The sequence below is a fragment of the Monodelphis domestica genome, chromosome 1, assembly GCF_027887165.1.
Source record: "Monodelphis domestica isolate mMonDom1 chromosome 1, mMonDom1.pri, whole genome shotgun sequence".
Taxonomy (NCBI): Eukaryota; Metazoa; Chordata; class Mammalia; order Didelphimorphia; family Didelphidae; genus Monodelphis; species Monodelphis domestica.
The window spans coordinates 35,989,652-36,012,609 of record NC_077227.1 but is presented as its reverse complement, the minus strand read 5'-3'; the positions used below and the strand labels follow the sequence as shown (position 1 = coordinate 36,012,609).

The 22,958-nt window shown below is 48.1% G+C and overlaps 1 protein-coding gene across 4 annotated transcripts; it reads left to right on the top strand.

Moving 5' to 3' along the window:
- Nucleotides 1-1,931: 1,931 nt before the first annotated feature.
- On the top strand, nt 1,932-22,649 carry IDH3A (isocitrate dehydrogenase (NAD(+)) 3 catalytic subunit alpha). Of its 4 annotated transcripts, none has more exons than XM_001362990.4 (11): nt 1,932-2,214; nt 8,165-8,227; nt 10,383-10,466; nt 12,172-12,286; nt 13,252-13,439; nt 13,799-13,932; nt 15,304-15,406; nt 15,493-15,557; nt 15,811-15,895; nt 17,759-17,911; nt 20,978-22,649. In XM_001362990.4, the coding sequence occupies exons 1-11, from the start codon at nt 2,188-2,190 to the stop codon at nt 21,059-21,061; spliced, it is 1,101 nt and encodes a 366-aa protein (XP_001363027.1). In that variant the 5' UTR covers nt 1,932-2,187; the 3' UTR covers nt 21,062-22,649. The 4 variants fall into 4 exon arrangements, with proteins under 4 accessions (XP_001363027.1, XP_056653158.1, XP_016283052.1 ...); XM_056797180.1 differs by lacking the exon at nt 1,932-2,214 and adding an exon at nt 2,290-2,600; XM_016427566.2 differs by lacking the exon at nt 1,932-2,214 and adding an exon at nt 2,623-2,685.
- Nucleotides 22,650-22,958: the final 309 nt, after the last annotated feature.

Below are 22,958 nucleotides of genomic sequence, written 5' to 3'. Positions count from 1 at the left end.
CAGAATCCCTGTCTCTTGGGTAGAGGCAGAAAGGGAGGCGAGAGGACAGAAGCTGTGCCTGGGTATCTGGGGGGGGGGGATTAATAGACTACTAAGGGAATCAATTCAGATTTGGCAGGGCCCTTGGAGAGCATCTGGTCCCATCTCCCTTTCTGGAGTCACCTTTCTCCAAAGTCCCCATTCCGACATGTCCTCCCCAATTCCAACCACTAATGATTAATGTCTCAGGTTCGTTTAACCACTTAGCATCAATGAGCTTTTCTGAAGGTGTAGAAAGAAGTTAAGGTACAAAGCAATTCCAGCCTCCCTGGGAAACAAGGTCTCATACTTTAACAGGGAAGGGAATAAGCACTTATAGAGCATTCATTCTATTCCAGGCACTGTTCAAGGCACTCTCATTGTAAGGCAGTTGTTGTTAGGGTCCCCATTTTACAGTTAAGGAAACTGAGGCAGACAGAGGTGAAGCGACTTGCCCAGAGTCACTCAGCTCTGAGGCTGGATTTGAACTCAGGTCTTCCTGCCTATAGGCTCAGTGATCTGGGCATGGTGGCAACACTTAACAGTCTAAAAAACGGTTTACAACATCTCTGCACCTTCTTCACTTCCAGATTTGGTAGAGCCAACATATAAAAATCATTGAAGCTCCTAGTCCACAGCATTCAGTCAGTCCCTGATAAGTCTGGTGTCTGGCAAATCCTGGCCTGGATGACAGCTCTGGGACTCCAGGTGGCTCCAGTCCTGAACATTCAAAGTTCGCCGGGTCTTGGGTTTCTCAGGGAGTCCTCTCCTTAGAAATAGAACGCTGATGTCCCGAGAGGGAGACTGGAACTGGGCCAGGCACGCCGAGACTCGAGACAGAGAAGACCAAAGGCAGAAGACACCCCACCCCCACCCCCACCCCCACCCTCGATGTGCTGGCCATAAAGCTCCCTAAGAGAAAAGGACTGCAAGACGTCATTTGGTCACTTGGTGCCCTCTAAAGGTCCCCCAGGTCTGGCTCAGCAGCAGGAACCTGTCTAGAAGCAGCCCCTTCCTCGGGGCAGCAGCACATGAGGAAACTGAGGCAGGCGGAGGTTCAGAGACTCGCTAGCATCCCCTCTGGTAGCCCACACGTGTCGCTCACTCCCTCACGTGACCTTTCGAGGAAAAGGGGAGAGGAGGGTAAAACCAAAGTACTTGATGTCAACACAGGTGAAAGGGCAACCGGACCGGCCACCTAGAGATGAAAAGGACCTCTGTCAGTCCAACGTTCCTTCCCCCCCCCCCCCATTCACAGGGGAGGAAACTGAGAACCCCCCTCCCCCAAAGTTAAGCGACTTGCTCAAGGTCACGTAGTGGGAAGTGGGATTTGAATGTGAATCTCGAAACTCTAATCAGCCCTCTTCATTATTCCTCGCTGTCTACTTTCTCCTCCAAAAGACAGGGTATTATTTTGTAATGACTTTTCATATTGACTGTCTTCTCCCATCCTGCTTGTTGTCAGGATTTCCGTTTCACGGATGGACAAACTGAGGCTCTGAAAGTTGAACCGATGGGCTGAGAGGGTAACCCACTTTATGCGAGTCAGAGGCGTGATGCTGGTTCTGGAGTCGCGTAGACGGAATAAAGTTCCCTGCGGACTGGGGTCTACACAGATCTGATGACTCGAATTTTAAATCCGTGGTGGAGTGAATGAGTGAGTGACAATGAATGAATGAGAGAACAAAGGAACTATTGTGTAAGCCCAGCTGGGTGTCGGGGCCCGGAGGTCTGATTATTTGGGGATTCAATAAAACACAGAGGAATGTCGTAAGGCATAAATCTGAAAAAAGTGTTTTCTCCGGCAGTTCCTCCATTAGACTTCCTTCCAAGAAGGGAGCACCACGCCCAGCCTCTTCCTCTTTTCTCCCTCGGATTCCCAAGCCCTGAGCGCTAATGGACCTACGCGATCCAGCGCTCTTACGTCACCGCACGCGGAGAGCCGGAATTGGCTGAGGAGACTACGAGTGCGGGAAGACCGCGTGCGGGGGGGGCGGAGCCAACGGCGAGCGCAGGGGAGGGAAAGGTCCTAGCTGTCCTCCTTCGGGGGCGGGGCTTCCGGGGATGGGCTCTGGGGGGTGGGGCGTGCGGGCGATGCCGGGGCCTGGGCTCCGGGGGTGAAGGAGTCTGCGCGCAGCCGCCGCCGCCGGTTCCTGAGGAGCGGACGCAATGGCAGGTCCCGCGTGGATCCCGAAGGTGAGCGCGGAGGGGCCGGGTCTCGGGGGTTGCAAGTGCGCGTGCGCCCCTGCCGCCCTTTCCCCGACCCCGACCCGGCCAGAGCAGGGCCTCCGGGCACGGGGCACGAGGAGACGGCGGCCCCGACTCGGGCCCCGGCTCCCAACCCCGCGGCCCTCCCCGAGGCCCGGCCCAGGGGCGGCGTCAAGGTCACGAACGCGCCGGGGCTAGGAGGCGCGCGGGGAGAGGGGCGGCCTCGTGGGCCCCGCGGGCCCCGTGAGAAGGAGCGAGTGAGGAAGGCCTCTCCAGAATGGGCCCCGCTAACGCAAGGAGCCGCCGGGAGAACCCCACCTGAGCCTGGCACCTCGGGGCCATTCGGGGCTGAGCATCCTGCAGGCCCGGAGAGGGTGAGCCACCTGGCCAAGGTCACCCAGGGGAGTGAGGATGGCGGGTCCCCCGCGGGCACACGGAGCCGGAGAGGATGAGCCCAAGGTCACTCAGGGGCCGCGCACCCCCCTTCCCCTGCACAGGCTCCAGTGACAGGTCACCGGCGGTCCCGGGCCCGTTAGGTTTCGAACCCAGGGCTCTTCCCTTGGGCCCGAGGCAACACGAGAACTAGGGGAAGGATTGAGAATGGCCTCCATGCTGGAGAAGCTTCCGATGGGCCGAACCTAGATGACCTCCAAGCACCCGCCAGGCTTGTCCTAGGGAAGAGGGAGAGAGGGAGAGTGAGAGAGCGAGAGAGCGCAGACCCTACGGGGCTGAGACCTTGAGGGCAGTCGCAGGGCAGACCTTCTTTGTGTCTTGGGGGACCCCCCTCTTAAGAATATAGGGGGCAGCTAGGGGGTTCTGGACACTGGAAGTCCTAGCTTCTAATGTGGCCTCGCTGGGTGACTCTTGGTTGATTCTGAGAAGGAAATTAAGGTTTAAAAAACCAAGAAGGATATGGGTAAGTCAGTCCAGAGGAGGACAGTGGGTTGGTGAAGTTCCTGGAGACCATGTGATCTAAGAACTAGAGAAAAGACCCCCGGGGGCACATGACACCTTCCTTCTGACACTGGAAAGACTGCCCATTCTCCTGCAGGTACCAGAATCCTGAGAGCAACTGCAGCATCGATGGAGGCATTTAGATTTGATGGAAAGGAATGGGTTGGCTGCCACAGGAGGTAGTGGCTGCCTATCCCTGGAGCTCTTGGAGAAGGGGTTGGGTGGACACTTCTTGGGGATACTCTAAAAGGGATTCTACTCACTAAAGGGATTAGAACTGGGCCATCTCTGAGGGTCTCTGCCTTTCTGACCTCTCCAAACAGACCCCTCTATGAGGAAGCAAAAGGTTTCCTGCTGACTTCTCAGAGCTCTGTCCAGCATGACCGACTCCCATTTTTCTAGAAGAAATGTCACTGACTCCAGTCAGTGTCTCTTGTTGAATGTGGTGGGACTTACCATGACTGAATAACTGGCTCTATTAAGTAGCCTTTCAAAGAGGCTTTGCTACCCCCTTTATTTTATTTTATTTTATTTTATTTTTTGAATTTATCTTTTTAAACCCTTGCCTTCTGTCTTTGAATCAGTACTGAGTATCAGTTATAAGACAGAAAAGCAGTTAAAGGTTGGCAACAGGGATTAAGTGACCTGCCCAGGGTCAAGTGTCTGAGATCAGATTTGAATCCAGGACTTCCCATTTCCAGACCTGGCTCTCTTATTTGCTGAACCATCTATCCCCCTCTACTTATTGATTAGAAAGTAAACAGGTACCAACAAAGGAATTAGACATTTTTAGGGTTCTCAGGCTGAGATCTGTGCCTGCTTGGTTGCTCTGTACCTAAAGTTACCAGATATTAGTATACAGCTTCTAATGTGTTTTTCCATCTTCTTTTAGTGATTTTAAAATTTCCTGTCATGACTTTTTCACTTTAGTCCAGAGAGAAGTATTGACTTTATATGCTGTCCTAAGTCTCCCTAGCTACATGATTTGTCTTTGTGTTTCAGGATCCAGGTGAGGTTCTTTATGCATTTCTGACCTTCAGGAGTGGGAGATTTTTTCAGATCAGGGTTGCCTAGGGCACTTTTGCTGTCAGATTTAGTTTCTCTTAAGTTCTCTCCTGGACCATTGTGTGACCCCTGCCAATATCTTTTTTTTTTCCCCTACCTGAGGACAGCTGAGAGTATTTTTTTTAAACTTGACTTTGCCCTTGAAGAGATAAGAAAATAATGAATGCTTGTAGCATTCTCTGCTATAAAAACTGGGGCTTTAACAACTGATCAAGTGTTTTGACCAAGGTCACAGAAAAGCATTGGTGTAAGAGAGAATAGGCCTCACATGTCCTGATGGTCTAGCTAGCCTCTTCTTCTGCCTTGAGCAGTTATCCCCTCATCACCTGATATTAGAGGGAACCTTAGAGTTCATCTTGTTCAGGTCCCTTAGTTTTTCATGTAAGAAAACTGAAGCAAGCCCACAGAAATGGAATCACTGGTCCAAGGTCACAAAGGTAGCGAGTGGCAGGATCAGGACCTGCCCTCACGTCTGTTAGCTCCAAGACTCAGGCCAGGGCATCCTTTGTATAGCACTGTGCTGCCACCCTCGAACATCTGAAGCCACCCAGACTATTTCTCCTTGATCACCTTTTCTGTGATGTCAATTGTGAGAGACAACAAGAGGCTCACAGTTATCCAGCTTCCTTCACAAAAGGAGTCACAGTTATTGGACTCCAACCATACGTTTAGGGCCATGTTACTGTTTCATCCTGCAAAGACCTCTATTTGTTGTGAAATATTAATTTTGTTGTATTATATTGATGCACACTGCAAGAACAGCAATCTGTGGCATATGAAATCAAGTCACTCTATTAATTAGGGAATTTAACTTTTCTTCATGAGGAAATAATAAGGCATGTTCTATTTTGGCAGCAAGGAGGGTTGAATTCCAGGCCTATCTCTGTCACTAACTGGACCTCCATTTCCCCTCCTGCTTTTGAAGGAGGTAAGATAATGTTGAGGCCAGCTCCAAAATTATTTTAATTATATATACTTTTCTTAGAAGCCCTGATTTGGGGTAGACATCTAGCAGAGTAGATAGAGCTCCAGGCCTAGAGTTTGGAGGACCTGAGGCCAAATTTGGCTTCAGCACCTTAGCTGTGTAACCCTGGACAGGTCATTTATCCCCCATTTGTTTAGTCCTCTTCTTAGAGTTGTTACTGAGACAGAAAGTAAGGGTTAGTGAGACAGAGAAGGCTCTGATTTGAAAGGTAAAGGAAACTCCCTGTAGCAAGGAAAATTGGCAGCTATTTGGCAGTTTAGACTCTTGGAGAGCTTCCTGGAACCCTGGGAGGTTGAGTGACTTGTAGAAGGAAGGTCACATCCAGTAGCCCAGCTCCTCCTGACACCCAAAGCCAGTTCTCCATACTTACTCGCCTTTTAATTCTCAGGCCTTTACTAAAAACCCTCAGTTATTTGTTCAGTCCACAAGCATTCACTGAGTGCCTGCTTTGAGCCTGGCATTCTACCAAGTGTGTTCAGATGGTGCTTTGCTTTCCAAGGAGCCTAAGGGTAATGAAAAAGAGGATGAAGATATGGTCCGTGTCTTCAGGGAGCTCACCTTACAGCCACATTGATTCAGCTTCACAGGCATCAGGCCCAGAAGGGATCTTAGAGGTCAACCCCAGCCCCTTCATTTTAGAGCTGAGAAAAGCCAAGGAAATGACTTGCTAACGGTCACCCAACTAATTAGTAATGGGGCCCAGGATGAGGTTTGGGACTTTGACCCTTAGACCTTTGCTCCATGCCTGCTCAAACCAGTCTCAGCATCTTGACATGAATTTACAGATCACTGTTTGGGTTTGAACATATTGATCAGTGACAGGAATCATTGAAATGAGTAGCATTGGGTAAAGACTTTACTCCACATTTGTCAGAGGGTCCACTGTTTGACATCCAAAACACTCTTTGTTTCTTCACAGTGGAAAGGAAGATTGTTGCTAAATTGTAAACATCGAAGGGCAGTTACTATTCTTTGTCACAAAGTGTTGGGTCCATGGGCTTCTTTTTAAAACAACCCTTTGGGGAGATGGAATTTTCTTAGTGATAGTTGTATGGACTATAAAACAGTGAGAGCACAGGATGATTGTGGACAACTTTTCCACAGTGCTTTTTAAAACACAATGTTGTGGGGGAGCTATGTGGCTTCGCTGATTGAAGAGCCAGGCTTGAAGATGGCAGGTCCTGGATTCAAATCTTACTCCCAACTATGTGACCCTGGGCACATCTCTTAACCCCCAATGCCTAGCCCTTGCCTTCCTGTCTTAAAGTTGTTACTAAAACAGAAAGTAAGAGTTTAAGAACACACAAATATACACAATGTTGAAAGAGAAATTTATTCCACAACCTATTTCCTCACCCTGTACAGTCCTTAGTAGTATCACCTACTGGAAAGCTAGGATTTAGGGGAAGAGTGAGTGTACTTCTATAATGAGTCCTAATCTTCAGGGTTGGAAGGAACACTTCAGAGATTATTCAGCTCCATTCCTACCAGAGCAGAATCCATCCTTGACAAATGGCTACTCAACCTTTGCTTAAAGAGTTCTGGTAGGGGGGAATTCCCCCACTTGGAAGACCAACCATTCTACTTTGGGATAGTTCTAATTCTGATGAAATTTTCCCACATGTTAAGCTGAAACTGCTTCTCTTCAGCTCCTCCTTCTCTCCACCACCTTACCATTGCAAGTTCTATCCTCTGAAGCCAAACAGAACAAGCCCATCATCCTCTTGTCCATTCTTGTTTTGAGTTCTCTTAGTAGAAATTATATGTTAGTGCTTCAGAGAATAAAAGTATGGATGAGTCAGTCGTTACCCTGCCCAGGATGAAATGCACCCAAAATCTCTGTATAGGGTATTTTAAAACAACTCTTAAAATCTTAGAAGATTATAGACTTTGGAGCTAGAAAAGGAACCTTAGAGATCATTTAGCAGATGAGGAAACTGGGATGCAAAAAGGTAAAGAGATTTGCCCAAAGATAGGCAAATAAGACTCAGAGTCAGAATTCACTTTGCCTCCAAGTCTTGAGCTTTTACTCCAAATTGACTCTTCCCATTAATTCTCCTATTGTTCAACACCACACTTTGGGTCTTTTTTTCTAATTATTCTTCATAATCCATTCACTTTATCTGTAATCCAACGTGGCTTTGGACTGACTCAAACGATTTAATAGTAATAACCTTTTTAAAGGTCATTTTCATTCCTTCCTCTAGATTAATACAGAAAAGTCAAGTGGCATTTAATAAAGTTTCTTAATTCCTGTTGTTACAACATACGATTTCTAAATCTTTATGTGAAGGTTTAATACTTGCTTTCATTAGCATTAATATGTTATCCTTGTCAGTTCCAAGGGTCCATAAGTGGTTCCTCTTGGGTTTTCTTCCAGCTTTCTCTGTGCAGGTTTCCATTCAGATTATATGAGAAAAACTAGTGCTTTGAAATAATGTAAAACTTCTTCCTACTAATCTTTTTGTAGTGGTAACAAATTAGACTAATAAAAATATTTGAAGTGTGTAATCAGATTTTTTATGTGGGGGATGAAATTACAACCTTTTAGTAAAATATTCCAAAAAGTTCATAGGCTCCTAGATTTGGGAATGATTTTACATATGAAGGAGCTGAGTCCTAGAGCAATTGGGTTGTCCCAGGTAATGCAGGTAATGTAATATTTATTTGGAAAGGAAATGGGGAGGATATTAAAAACGGGAATAATGGGAGATTTGAAGGGGGGTTTGGTGTAGTTGAGGAGAGAATAAATATTACAGTAACCAACCATGAAAGAGGTACAACTTGAATCTGGTTCCCCCAACTCCAAAGCCAATGTTCTTCCATTTGCATACGGCCCAGCATGATCATAAACCGTCCTCAGTTCTTTATCTTTGACTTTCCATGTATTGCTCGATGCTGTTGACTAACTCTTTTTTTGGGTGTTAATAATAGGTATCTCGACTGCTGGGGGCCTTCAGCAACCCAAAAAAGGTGACCCGAGGTTTTGCTGGTGGTGTGAGTACCTCTCATTTTTCTGTTTTAGAAGTTTCTCAAGAAAGGTGCTTAGCACATCTGTTATATAAAACTTAATTTTCATGGCAAGTGAAATTTGTTTGCTAACTTGTACATGAACTTGTTAGGTCAGATGCACATTTTAAAAATTCTATTCCAGCTGGCCAGGGGAGCCTTGTCACACTAAAATCTCATACAAGCCCTGTTTAAAAATAGATGGAAATTCCCCTTGAGCCTGTTAATATTTCACAATTTCATCTCATCTCTGAAAAGAAATTTCTGTGAAATTAGAGCAAACGGAACAAAAGTTGTTGAGAACCTTCAAATCTGGCTTCACTTTTTTTGAGCTTTCCTAAAAACAGTAGATTTACTTGCCTGTTAGAAGATTCTCTCGCTTTTATAGACCTTGCAGACTTCTGCTTATTCAGTCTTTATTAAATGTCTTATTAACATTTCATTGCTTTAACTTTAAATCTGCTGTTTTTAGACTTCCCAGCATTAGAGAAACCTGTGCATTTTGAAAACTGATTCCACATTTTTAGTCAGTCTAAGGTTGTGGATCAGTGATTCCCTATCTTTTTTTTTTTATTCCCTCCTTAAATGCTCTCATTTGGGTTTCTTAATTCCAACACTCCCAAATAACATCTCGTGGTGTAAAATTTCCATAAAACCCAAGTATATTAATCCAACTCCCCTGTTCAGCAGTGGAAGGGCTCTGACCTTTTCTCTAATCCAATGACCGCCCAATGGAATTTACAGTCAATCAAATGTTATTGGGAGAACAGGAAGGAAGAACCTAAAGGATTCTTAGCTCTCCGCTAGTGCAAAGGTTAAGAATGAGTGCTGCTGCCTGAGTTGAAAGTCCAGCCGAGCCAGTATTTCAAATAGAAACCCTGCAAAGTGACATTTTGGGCTTAGCATCTTGAATTACCCAGCCTTGTGTCATTATTGAATGTTTGTGGCAGTGTTATCAGCATAGTCGGCCATTTCCCTGTTGTATATCTTGAGTACGTATCTGAAAGAAATAGGAGGAGATGCTAACTTAAACAGGCCTCTGCTGGTGGTCTAAAGTGATAGTGGGAAGGCAAAGGGAAGCAAAGAATCATCAGGAACATCTAATCTGATGTTAGACTGCTGGGGCAGCTTGTAGAGCACAGGCAAGGGGCTAATACTTTCTACTGACCTACTTGGAGTGGGGGCAAAGAACCCGAGTCACTTAGGCACATCGTTGTACAGGAGCTCGATGGTTTTCATCATAACCCATTCAGTGCCCTCAAGCCATGGTTTTCATTTGTTCAAAATGTTCTTGGGTTAGAGCCATTGTTTCATGACTGCCTACTGCCTCTCATTCTGGTAGTAGTCTTTTACATGGATAATGTCACTGATACCACAAGATAATGAAGAGGAAAGAGCCTGTTAGCATGTCATTCTATTTAAATAAGAATTAGTCAAATACTTCTTAGCTAAAAATGTCATTTTTAAAAACAACACTGAGAAACTCCTGGAGTTCCTTTTTATTTTTTTCCCCTCGTTCTCTCTTCAGAGTGTTGTGGACAATGTAGTTTACTAAGAAATCAGTTCAAAAAATGCATTTGAATGTCTTTAACTTAGCCAAAGGGTGGGGGGGAGGGAGTGTGAATGTCAGATCCCTAAAATCACACTGGCTTAATTTCTGTTGTTTTGCTTCATACTTGAAATTTGCCTTCAAAGAAACCCAGAGATTACTTTTGAAACCCTTAGATCTCTCTTCACTTTTAGAATAAAGGCTGGAGATGACTGATCTCTTTGCCACCTAGCACTTCTGTAAAGAACAAGTGTAGCACTGGGAAGGCTTCTTTGGTAACTTAATTTTTACCTTACTTAATGAGCATCAGCAGAGTCCTTATTGGGGTGGGGGTGGGGAGTTAAACTTGGAGGCAATTGATTTTAGAACCTATGGTAGTGTAGACATCCTTGTTGTTTTGAGGAATCATTGGCAATTTAAGAGAATGATACCTTTTTTTTTTACTTCTAAGATCATTTGGTCCCTTTTGGGAAACTGGTAAAATAACCTTTACTGGCTCTGATCTTCTTTTATATATGCTTACAGCCTTCATTTTAGTTATTACCTCTTCTTACAACATCCGTTTTGCATTTTATGATGGTTTTTTACATTTAGACCCAGACAGTGACCTTGATCCCAGGAGATGGTATTGGACCAGAAATCTCAGCTTCTGTTATGAAGATTTTTGATGCTGCCAAAGTATGTGAGCTTTCTGAAAATAATTTACTTGTAGTCTCTGTTTAAAACCTTTCCAGCTAATGGATTGTTTAGAAGCGTGGATTGGGTGTAAGTGTATTAAGTTTCTTAACTTGGGCCCTAAACGCAAAGTTTACTTTAAAACCTGCTGCCCTTGTATTGATTTTAGAGATAGAGTTTGTTTAATCCCTCAGCTGACAAGCTTTCCTGAAGCTCTTACTATATGCCAGGTGGAGGAGATAAAGACAAATGTGGAACAGTGTCTGCTTGCAGCTTACTTTTTCTCGGGGTATTGTTGGATTAAAGATCATATTCTTATTGGCGACCTGCCTGGGGATTCATCGACCCTCTCTGAGCATCTTGCCCAAAAGAAGAGTATTAAGTATAACTGCTGGACATGTGAGCAGGTGTGGGTTTGCTTTGTAAGTTGAAGAGGGTCCTGTGCTGGCATTTTAAAAAGTCTTGTTCTTTCTGCCACACAGCAGGATATTTTCTCCGGGTGGGGGCTGGTGCTGAGTCAGTTTAACATCCCTCATCCAGAGTTTGCACCACCCCAACCCCTAATACTACAGGCTCATTTGAACATCTCGTTTATTGGGGAAATTTTAAGAACTTTATATTCTACTTGTTTTGTGACTTGCAAGTTGCTCATTATAAGTAATTACTAAATGAAATTAAATGTAACAGTAGTTCTCAGAAAATATATGTTATGATGTGGATGGCTGCCCTTTCTCAGAGCCTCTTCTCATGTCTCATCATGGCACGCGCTTCCTGAGAGCACAAATTCCAACAGACTCTTCCACGGCTCTAAGTAGAGCCCAGGCCTAGTCTGACCCTATCACCTGAGGACCAGCCGTACTGAAGAGATCCCCAAACCACCAATATTGTTGGCCATAGTGCTTAGGAAGAACTTAGAGCATCTGGAGTTGGGAAATCTTCACTCAGGGAATGAGGAGCAGCAGCTAGAGGCAGATGAACAAAACTGTTCCCACACAATTCTGTTAGTGCCATTAACATTAAACCCACCATAAAGAGAGAAGAGAATTGTAGGGGAAAATATCATTGCCTAAATGCAATGGACAATGTTAAGATAAGGAAGTCCCTTCTCTGGAGTTAGTGAGAAAACAGAAGGGGTCTTACTTTTTTTGCCCTATATTGCTTATAAAATGAAAGAGTTAAATCTAGAAAGGACTTAAGAGGTTATCAAACCCAACACCCTCTCCTCCATTTAACAGATGAGGAAACTGAGGCCAAGAAAGATGAAGTTGACTTATCTAAGATCACATGGGCAGTAAGTGAGAGAGCTAGGATTCTCTAAATCCTATACTTATTTAGCTCTTCTTGTTACCCTATCTCTTCATGCTCCTTGTCATAAGCTAAATATAGGAATCTCATTAGGATTTTTGTGTAGGGATGGGAAAGAGAAGAGTGGGGATATGGCAGCTGTTACCCATGGCCTAATGCCCCAAGTCACTCTGGGTAATATGACAAGTGTGAGACTGAGCCCTTTCCTGGGCCAACAGTAAGATTAGTAGCTATGTGTCTGGAACTGTCCATGGTGACCTTGTAAACATACAATTTCTTGTGCTCTGCCAAGAGGATAAATGCAAACTCATTTCTGAAACCAAAAGATGAAGACACTGTAATAACGTGTCCGTCTTGGTCAGAAGTGTTCCCATTCCCCAATGATGTGTTCTGTGGCATTTAGGCACCCATTCAGTGGGAAGAGAGGAACGTCACCGCCATTAAAGGGCCTGGAGGAAAGTGGATGATTCCTCCCGAAGCCAAAGAATCCATGGACAAAAACAAGTTGGGACTGAAAGGTACGGCTACTGTCAACGCGAGGGAGATGGTGTTAGGTCTGGGACAAGAGGCACAATTTTGGAGAGAGAGAGAGAGAGAGAGAGAGAGAGAGAGAGAGAGAGAGAGAGAGAGAGAGAGAGAGAGAGAGAGAGAGAGTGTGTGTGTGTGTGTGTGTGTGTGTGTGTGTGTGTGTGTGTGTGTGTGTGTGTGTGTGTGTAAAATGGAAGGAAGCCAACTCTTCCTGAGGTATGAGGGCTCAGCCTCTCTGTGGGCTCCTTTGTGTCTTCAGGCTTCTTGCTCTCTACTGGCTCCTCCTTTCTGTCTTCCTACAAAAAGACTCTGGCCTGCTCCTTCCTTAAACAGAACAGACCTTTTCCTCGTGGCCCGCCGCCCCCTTGAGTTTTGGCCTCCTGGTTCTCTTCGCTGTCCCAACCAGATTTCTGGAAAGTTAAGAGTGGTCTTCCCTCCCGCCCCTGTCCCTGATGGCCTTGGAGTCGGACTCGCTTTGGGTTGCAGTGCTGCCTCCTCCCCCTCGGCGCCTTCCCCTGTGAGGCGGGCACGAGGATGCTTTCGGTCCTGAAGGTCCCGAGGAGTCCATCTCGGCAGAGCTTTGTGTAAATCTCCGCGCTCGTTGCCATAGCAGCTTGTTAGCCATGGAGTCCTCCCCCTCCCTGTGTCTTTCCTGACACTCTCCTGTACTTGGCTGAAGGTCCCTGGTGATAGGGGAGCCCCGTGGCTCCCTTTAGGAAGTCCTGCGAGTCCCTGGGCCAGGCCCGCCAGCCCTCTGCCCTGGAGGAGGTCCCGGCCCAGCGTCAGGCATTTGGAGGCAGAGCTGAGACCCGAAGCTGCCTCTTGTGGCTCCTGAGCCCAAGCTTGGAGCCGTCCCCTCACAGGGACTCGGAACTGGGGCCCAGGGGGAAGGCGAGGAGTCAGCAGGGGCCGCTCTTGTTCGAGTTGATCCTCAAAGGTCCTTTGTTCCCTGCAGGCCCCCTAAAGACACCCATCGCAGCCGGACACCCTTCGATGAACCTTCTGCTTCGTAAAACGTTTGACCTTTATGCAAACGTGCGTCCGTGTGTCTCCATCGAAGGCTACAAGACCCCTTACACGGATGTGAACATCGTCACGATCCGGGAGAACACCGAAGGCGAATACAGTGGCATCGAGCACGTGGTACGTGAGCTTCGACATGCTCTTAGCCGTCTGATCGCAGATTTGGGGTTAAAAAATGCTTCCTTTATAGAAGATGGAAGGATCACGGGCTTGAGCTCTTTTTGCTTTTATGAAACATGGTCATGTTGTATGATGACTGGATAGAGAGTGAGCCTTAGACCCAGCCGGGCCTGGGTTCAGGTTTTACCTCTGGCCCATCCTGCCTGCATCCCCTGGGTTGTTCGTTGCTTCACTTTCTAAGTCTGTGCCGGCAGAGGGTCCCCCGAGCACCGAGCTCTCAGGCCCTGGCCCTGGGACATGGGGGCTGTGGGGAAGCCTCGGGCTTCTCCCCGCTGAGACCCTCTGCTCTTCTTTGCCAGATTGTCGAGGGCGTGGTGCAGAGTATCAAGCTCATCACGGAGGAAGCGAGCAAACGCATTGCGGAGTTTGCCTTCGAGTACGCCAGGAACAATCACCGAAGCAACGTGACCGCCGTGCACAAAGCAAATATCATGTATGTGGTTCTGAAGGGCCCCAGGAAGTGTTCTGGTTGCCCAAAGCTCCAAAAAGTGGGGGTGGGGGCTTTCTTACGGATATAAGCTCTGAAAAATGATTTCTTATATGATTGAATGAAATGCTAATTTAGGACAAAATGGGGAGGGTAATTCCATCGCCTTACTTTTCTGCAGTGCTTTCCTGATTACAAAGTGTTTTTCCTATACATTAGCTCATACATTTGAGCCTCTCCAACAGTCCTTTTTTAAAAAAGCTTTTCTTAGAATCAATACTATATACTGGTTCCAAGGCAGAAGATCAGTAAGGCCTTGGCAATGGGGGTTAAATGACTTATCCAGGGTCACATGGGCAGGAAGTGTCTGTGGTCACATTTGAACCCAGGACCTCCTGTCTCTAGGCCTGGCTCTCAATCTACTGAGCCACCCAGCTGCCCCCTCCCAACAAGTATCAACTCCATTTTACAGATGAGGAAACTGTTGTAAAGAAGGGGGAATTAGAGGATGGGGGCTGTTGAGAGTTGGAGGGTTGAGACTAAAGAAGTAAGTCAGGACAAAGGAGGAGGAGGAGGTCATAGAGACGGGCCTCCTCATTTTACAGGTAAGGAAAGGAATTGCCATTGTCCTTCAGGTAATTAAGTGGCAGCCAGGTCATCTTCTCCAAGTCCAGAACTCCTCCCACTGTGATAAGCTCCTGCCATTGTTTGCAGAAGTCTTTGGAGGATGGACCAGCTAATGGTATTTGCAAGGTCAGGTAGTCAGGCGTCCAAAGATACAGGCTTGGCTTCTGTTCTAGAAGTGAGCTGAGCAGCGACCTACCTAAGGACCCCAGGAGAAGCGGGGGACCTGCTGCCTTCTTCCAGCCTTCCTTTGCTACTCGCTTTCTAGCCACATTAACTGAAGAATCAATCAACCCCAATCCTCCGTCCCACTAAACTGCCTCCCAGATGGGTAAAGGATTCCTTTTCCTAACCAAGAAAAGTTCTGAGTGTGTCAAATTTAAAACTTTAATCAGCGACTTTCAAGGCTGTTTCGTATCGTCAGAACGTTCTAACAGTTGATGCTTTTCAGACTTTGTGGGGTGAGAGGCCTAAATCAGACTCATCTTCTGCGTTTTAATACATTTGAGCTCCCTGGGCAGTTGGCCCTCTCCTCTGGCTTCTGTCTCCCTTCCCCTTCTTCACTGCTTGTGAGCCATGGGGTATTTGGTTCAGCCTACATTTTGTCAAATACCTAAAACGAATTTAAATTCTAACTGAAACCAGGGCCGGAGGCTCCCCGTGTTTATTCCTCCTTGTGCTTGGCTTTTCTACTTTAATCAGTTGCTTTCTCTAAGGCTTTGCTTTCAACAATTTTTATTTAATTAACTACAGGCGAATGTCAGATGGGCTTTTTCTCCAAAAGTGCAGGGAAGTTGCAGAAAACTGTAAAGATATTAAATTTAATGAGATGTACCTTGATACAGTATGTTTGAATGTAAGTATATACTAAGAATTATGCCTGGGGGTTTGTGGCAGAGAAGGCTCGTTTTCTGCACTCCACAAATGTGTTCTTCCTTCTAGATGGTACAAGATCCGTCCCAGTTTGATGTTCTTGTGATGCCAAACTTGTATGGGGACATCCTTAGGTAAGTCTGCCTCTAACCCAGCACCGTTCCTAAATAAACGCCCTCAGAGTAATTCTGGCTTGCTACAGCGTGCTGTGTGCCAAGTGATACTCATGGACGTTAAGAAGACAGTCATATTCTGAAGAAGCCCAGAGACAAGTCTCCCACTAAGTGCTGAAGAAGATGTTACTGCTGGACTCGGCCCAGGCAGCAGCTTGGCGGGCCTTAGGCCTAATCCTGTTTGGGAAACTTATTTCAGAATTCTCTCTTTCAGTGATCTGTGTGCTGGCCTTATAGGGGGGCTTGGTGTCACCCCGAGTGGAAACATCGGCGCCAACGGAGTCGCCATCTTTGAGTCGGTAAGGATCTCCAAAACAGCACCGTGATTCCGAGGCCCAGATTTCCCGTTCACTCCAAACATTCCTTTCTCTGCTATGCTTCACTGAGCACGGAATTTATTTGCTAAAAAAGAATGCCTCTTAGGAAAATGACCTGTTTGGGTTTCGCATTGATCTTGGCCTTATTAGCAATCTTATGGATGACCTTCTTGTAACATTTTACCAGAAGTTTGGGGCATTTGGGGGGGAAATTCTTGATTGATTTTCATCTTTGGAAAACGTTCCTTTATTATTAGACTTTGGGTAGATCTTTTTCTCCCCAATACCTTGGATCCCATAGGGTCTTACTCCCCAGAATATAGTTTCAGATCATGGGATGTTCACATGGGCCTGCCAAGTGTTGGTGGGTACCATTATCCCATTTGCTCTTCACAGTGGCCTAGCAGGAGACTCTGGGGCAAAAGGTGTGGACATTTTAGTCATTTTATTTGCATAATTCCAAATTGTCTCCAGGACGGCTGGATTCCCGGATTCACCAGCCATCCTCTAGGGCGCCCGTCTTTCCCTGCCTGAAGTCGACGTCTTTGTTTTCTAGTTAGGCAATGGAGGCTGAGAGGCCAAAGTGATTCATTTACGGTCACACCTCCAGGAAGTGGTGCCAGAGCAGGATCTGAACCCAGGTTTCCACATCTAGTGCTTTTTCCCCCTAAAACACATGCACAGTAGATAGTCAGCCAAGAGCACTATAGGGTCTGTGTTTGAAAGGCAGCTTAGTGGCCATTTGGTCTAACTTAGTCATTTTCCACATGAAGAAACAGGTCCAGCAGAGTTGCTGTGTCTGCCATCCCACAAGCAGGAAATGGTGAGCCGGGCTTTGAACTGAGATCTTCTTGCCTGGAATGTTATGTTGAGCTCTTGGTGCTTTTAGACAAAGGACATCATTGAGCTAAATGAAAATGCTTCAGGGAGGGCAGCCAAGATGGCAGAGTGACTTGAGCTTATGTGAGTTTGGGTTGAAGTTTATCGCAAGAGACGGGGGTGGGGGAGGACAGACATCGTGAATCGGTCAACAAGCGTTCATGGAGGCCCTGTGTAGAGTGTGCTGGGCCCTGGGCTAAGCGCTGGGGCTGCAGACGCTGAAGCTTCAACGGTGTGAAGAGCCTTGTTCTTCTGACCCCCAATCGTGGGAGGCCGGGGGCAAAAAGGCAATCCTGGCCTTGATGCCAGGACCGAAGACTGGTCCTGGGGCCCCCTTTTGGGGGTGTGGTGGTGGGTAGTTAGGCCAGGTGGGGGCCCCCTCTGTACTTCTGGGCTCTGCATTCAGAGCCTCCTGGCCCCCCAGTGGTTGCTGGAGATAGCAGGGACTATGATTCCATTGGTGTGCTTATGCCCCGTGTCTTCCTGTCTTAACAGGTGGCCACACAGAGTCTGTGGCCGGTGGTTCCCCCGCCCCCCACTTCCCCTTTGGCCGCGAGCCTCTGGGCACCTTAGCCAGGCCACACCTCACTTGTACACAACTCTACAGTGCTGCCAGGCTGTCCTGGAAGCCTTTCCTGCCGGGCAGGACCCCCACGGAGAGCAGGCCTCACCCTCAGAGCGAAGGCAGACTGAGGCTTGAGGGGAGGCGTCATGGCCCCCCTTTAGAGGGCCCTCGGACCTGTGAGCTCAAGAGAATGAAGCTCAGAGCCGTGACCATCGGACTGTCGTGGCCTGTGCTCGCACTCTAAGCCTGATCCTCCCTCCCAGTGCCGCGCTGATGCTTCCCTAGACAGGGTGATTCCTTGCCTCTTGTCCCCCCACAGTGCTTCCTTGGGCCGACAGCTTCTGTGGGTCCCGGTTGGGCCTTGGGGTTCTCCAGAGGTCAGTAGTTGCCTTTGTTGGCAGGTTCACGGAACGGCCCCGGACATTGCTGGGAAGGACCTGGCCAATCCCACCGCCCTGCTTCTGAGTGCCGTGATGATGCTGCGCCACATGGGGATGCACGACCACGCCGCCAAGATCGAGACCGCCTGCTTTGCCACGATCAAAGACGGGAAGGTACCGCTTCCTTAGTCCGGCCTCCGACCGCCCCTCAGCCTCACCACAGGCAGCCTGGTGTCCGAGGCCTTGTGGGGGATCCTGGTGCCCCCGGGCAGGGGTTCAGTTTTGTTTTCTTAAAAAACCACAACTCTGGGACAGAAGGGCCAGGGCGAGGCAATTGGCATGAAGTGACTTGCCCAGGGCCACACAGCTAGGAAATGTCTGAGGCCAGATTGGAACTTAAGACCTCTTGTCTCTAGGCCTGGCACTCCCTCCACTGCGCCGCCCCTGGACAGGATTTCTTAACCAATGGTCCCGGGGTCTGTGAGAATTGATTTCAGAGAATCCCTAAACTCAGGTGGGGAAAAAAATGTCCATGTTTATTATCATTAACCTCTATGAGAAATGCGGCATTCCTTCAATAATTTAAAAACATGATTCAGAGAAGAGGTCCTTAGGTTTCGCCAGAGTTTCCTGGGGCGTCTGACACACAGCCAAGTGTGCACTGAATGCCAGAGGGCACAGGGTTCCCTTTGGACCCTTTCTTCCTCTTCGGGGGCGGACATTCTTCAGTCAGCCTCGAGAGACTGCTGCTGGCCAGAGGACCCGGCTTACAAAGAGGGTCATTATGGAGCGACTTGGTGTCCATCAGGACAGGCGGGGAAACACTTCCTGGAGTTTGGGTGCTGGAGGCCAAGCGAGTAGCAAGCCCCAGCTGCCAGGGACAGCTTCTCCCTCTTGCTGCCCAGCCCTGGTGGGCATTCCAGCAGCCTGGCATTCACCCAAGTATTGACAGAGACAGCCTAAAAGTTAGGAACTTCAGTTAGAAGAATGTAAACTCTAAGTTAGGCATTTGAGTCAAAGGAAATTAAAAGTTCTTAACATAAAAGGTAGGCATTTAAAACTAATAACTCCACCAGGATGTTGTGCGCTTGCGCGCGCTCTCTCTCTCTCTCTCTCTCTCCCCCTCCCTCCCTCCTCCCTCTCTCTCTCTCTCCCTCCCTCCCTCCTCCCTCCCTCTCTCTCTCTGTCTCTCTTTCTCTCTCTCCTTCTCTCTCTCTCCCTCTCTCTCTCTCTCTCTCTCTCTCTCTCTCTCCTTCTCTCTCTCTCCCTCTCTCCCTCTCTCTCTCCCTCTCTATCTTTCTCTCTCTCCTTCTCTCTCTCTCTCTCCTTCTCTCTCTCTCTCTCTCTCTCTCTCTCTCTCTGTCTCTCTGTCTCTCTGTCTCTGTCTCTCTCCCTTCTCTCTCTCTCTCCCTCTCTCTCTCTCTCTCTCTCTCTCTCTCTCTCTCTCTCTCTCTCTCTCTCTCTCTCTCTCTCTCTCTCTTTCTCTCTCTCTCTCTCTCTGTCTCTCCCTTTCCCTCCCTCTCCCCCTCCCTTTCCCCCTCTTCCTCTTCCCTTTTCTGGGGTTCCAGGATCATAGATTTAGAGCTAGGATAGACCTTAGAGGTCAAGTATTTTTCAAGAAGCAGGACCGTGTCATTGAGAACGTGCCAGAAGTGATGCAGAATCCTGCCTCAGACGGCTCTGGACAAGCCACTAACCTGAGCCTTGGTTACCTCATCTGTACAAGGAGGGCCGCCCGGCCTCTCTGGCTTCCAGGGTTCTCTCCAGCTCTGTTGAGGTCTGAGATCTGTGGCTTATTTTACAGATTAGGAAAACGAGGCCCAAAGTCACATCATTACTAAGCAGGAATGGGAACCTCGGCTCTCCGATTCCAAACCCAGCGCAGGATTGTAGGTCAGAATTCAGCACGTACAATTGGGCAGCAGCTTTCTTTCGACTTTGAGAAATTTGCTGCACATAAATGCTCTTTACGGCTTGTTCTGATCATTCCTGCTGCTTCCGAGGGCTGTGGAGCGGGAGCGGGTACTCTTGGTGTGCATCCTTCCTCCAAGGCCTCGTCTTCCCTCCTGGCCCTCCTTCTCGGTCATTCCTTGCCCCCTCCCAGGCCCTTCCTGGAGCTCTTCCCCAGCTTTGTCTGACTTTATTAGGATGAGGAGCAGGACGGCTTTTGTGCCACGTCAGGCCAAGTCATCGTTAGGTGTACTTGCACCCTACTTACACCAACGATGTGCTTTTTAATTCAAGGGGTTTTTTAACCCCTCACCTTCCAGTTTAGAATCCACACTGTGTGTTGGCTCCAAGGCAGAGGAGTGGTCAGGGCTAGGCAAGGGGGGTCAAGTGACTTGCCCAGGGTCACACAGCTGGGAAGTGTCTGAGGCCACATTTGAACCCAGGACCTCCCCTCTCTGGCCTGGCTCTCCATCCACTGAGCCACCCAGCTGCCCCGAGACATTGGGTTTTAAGCCTTTACTGAGTACCTTCTCTGTACCAGGCACAGGTATGTAAACCCCAAGGATACAGCCTCAAAAGGCAAGTAGACTTTACCTGCTGACTGCCTGTCCAGTGTCCTGTCGGTTATCTGTGGTTTGGGTTCTCTGCCCTTTTTGGCTTCACCTGCACGAGTCCACGAAGGGTCAGAGGGCCCTCAAGGCCCCGTCCTGTGGCCTGAGGCCCAAACAGCCTGCCTGATCTGGGATGCAGCTTGCATTTGAATTGGGGGCAGCTAGATGGTGCCGTGGTTTGAGAGCCAGAGACGGGAGGTCCTGGGTTCAAACCTGCCTCAGACCCTTCTAGCTGTGTGACCCTGGCCAGGTCACTCACCCCCATTGCCTGACCGTATCACTCTAATGCCTTGGCACCAATGTGCAGCTTTGACTCAAAGAGGGAAGGTGAGGGTTACAAAGCACAGCACCAATTAGAGAGCCTGCAGGTGGGCTTCACGGCCTGCCTCCCCCCAGGGTTGCTGTTGCCTTCTTTAGCCTGCAGAGAACCCTTTAGAATTTGTGATTGAAGCGGACCGAATTAAATTCACAGGCCGCTGTTGAGAACGCCTGCCCCCCCCCCCCCCCCCCCTTCATGGAGGCCCCGCGGGCCTCCTGGGATCTCCGCCTGCTCTGTGCTTTCAGGACTTCACCTCCCCATCCCTGCTTGTTCCTCCCACGGCCTGCCTGACACTGTGAGCTGGGCCCGGCCGCCCAGGCCCTCCTGGCCCTCCTAACTTCCCTTTTTCCTTCCTCTCAGAGCCTGACAAAAGACTTGGGAGGAAACGCCAAGTGCTCCGACTTCACGGAGGAGATCTGCCGACGCGTGAAAGACCTGGATTAAAGGGCGGCTTCTCCTGCCGGGCGGCGGTCACTCCTGACGGACCGGAGGTAAAGCTATTGTGGACTGAACCGCCTGCACACGGTGAGGCTGCCTATCGACAGAGCAAACATTCTAAAGTGGGCCTTCTCTTAATCCATCCTGTGCCCGGGACAAGAGTGACCCTCCACCATCTGCTTCCAATGGACGTTTTTCAGTGCTTTGTTTTATTTATTACGTGTCTCTCTCTGGTGAAAATGTTTTATATATTGTAAGGATGGATCCCCGTCCTGTCGTTTCCCATTGTTGACCATTTTAGTTAGAACAGCTTTTTTCCCCAGCTGACAGACTTGCTGTAAATATCCAGATACTAAGTTAACAGGAGAATCAGCTAACTTTTTAAAGAAGATCCCTATTTTCCTTGGAGTATCTAAAGTACAATGGAAATGATACAGGATACTAACATAGCACAAGATGACATTCTTATAAAAATGAACGGGTAGAAGAGGAATTTCCTGGGAGAGTCGTAGCAAAGAGGGTACAGAGGATACGTTTTAAAGTTGTGTAGTGAACGAAGAAAAAAGAGATTTGCTCTCCAAAAATTTTATGATATGCATGAATAAAGATTGCCAACCCGAGATATATTTAATCAGAGATGTATTTTTTTGGTTACCAAATCTAGATAATCTACGGAAGACAGTGAATGGCATTCTAATCCCACGCGGTACGCGTGCAGTTATTTTTGTTAAGATGGCCTAACATTTCTTTGCTTGCCGTCGTGCTCTCAGTGCAGAGCCAGGGGCGACATTTCCGCGAATCAAACACTAATTGTACGTGCAGTCAGTCTGCATAGTTGTACCTGGCGGTCCCTGGCAGTCCCTGCCCTGGAGCTGTCCCTGCCTTGGTCGTGTTGTGTGTTCTGTGTCTGTTACTGTCCCCGGCTAATGAGGCTGCTGTCCGAGAGGGCACGGCTCGTGCTCTGTCATCCAAGAGGAAACAGCTCTCGGGCCGCACTGACCTCATTGCATATTTCAGCATCTGTGCGTTCTCCTACGGGGAACACCGAGTTATTACCTTCCCCGAACCACTAATAATACACAAAACCCGCTGCTGCCAGGCTGCAGACGCTAGAGCAGCCATAAGCTGGGGTGTCACACACTAACAAAACCTCTCGGTTCCTTGTGCCATTAAAGGTGGTGCTTGGGCTTCCTGAGGCCCAGGGGAGGGAGGGGGTGCTTTTTCAGTCACCCATCTTTAAGATCCCTTCTCTTAATGGGCCACATGTGGTGGCTTTGGTCCTGTAGGGTGGTATTGCTCGGGGCCCTTGGCTGAGCAGTTCCTCTTACAGCTCCGTGACCCTGTGGGAGCAAGATGGCAGCTATTTCATATCATGCCCTCAGCCAAAGAGTTGCGCCTGGGTCACTCCTCAGTCCCCCTGGGAGGGGAAGGGGCTCCCTCAGGCTCATGGCCAGGGCTTCAGCTTGCTCCAGATGTATACACTCCACTTTATCCTGCTGCTTCTGCATTTCTGTTGGATTGTGCTGCCTATGAGAGTGCCTGTCAGGTTCAAAACAATAGTGAAGTAATAAAGATTTTAAAAACTGCTTAAAAAGATGTATAATTTGTGTGCACATGTTCCTGTGAAGAGGAATTGTTTTTCTAGCACTTGAGTCCTTTGGGCCCAGTTCATTCCTAACATGGCCTAGCTAGTATCTGAGCCAACACTGGGAGATACAACTCAACTGGCTAACCCAACCACACTTTTTTTACCAGTATATTCTACACTAGCCACCTGGATTGGATCTCACAGGGGTTGCTTTTGAAACACCTAATAGTGGGTAGCAAAGTCTTTGCTTTCTCCCTTTGTCTTTTATGCAAAGTTTTTCAGATAGCTAAACGGTGCCATTTCAGGAATTTTGAA

Bases quoted from the DNA above. Each gene is read 5' to 3' on its own strand.
- IDH3A (XM_016427566.2), top strand. From the start codon at position 2,638: ATGGCGGGTCCCCCGCGGGCACACGGAGCCGGAGAGGATGAGCCCAAG. The intron at 12,287-13,251 runs GTACGGCTACTG...TGTTCCCTGCAG, and splicing joins AAACAAGTTGGGACTGAAAG to GCCCCCTAAAGACACCCATC. The intron at 15,896-17,758 runs GTAAGGATCTCC...CTTTGTTGGCAG, and splicing joins GAGTCGCCATCTTTGAGTCG to GTTCACGGAACGGCCCCGGA.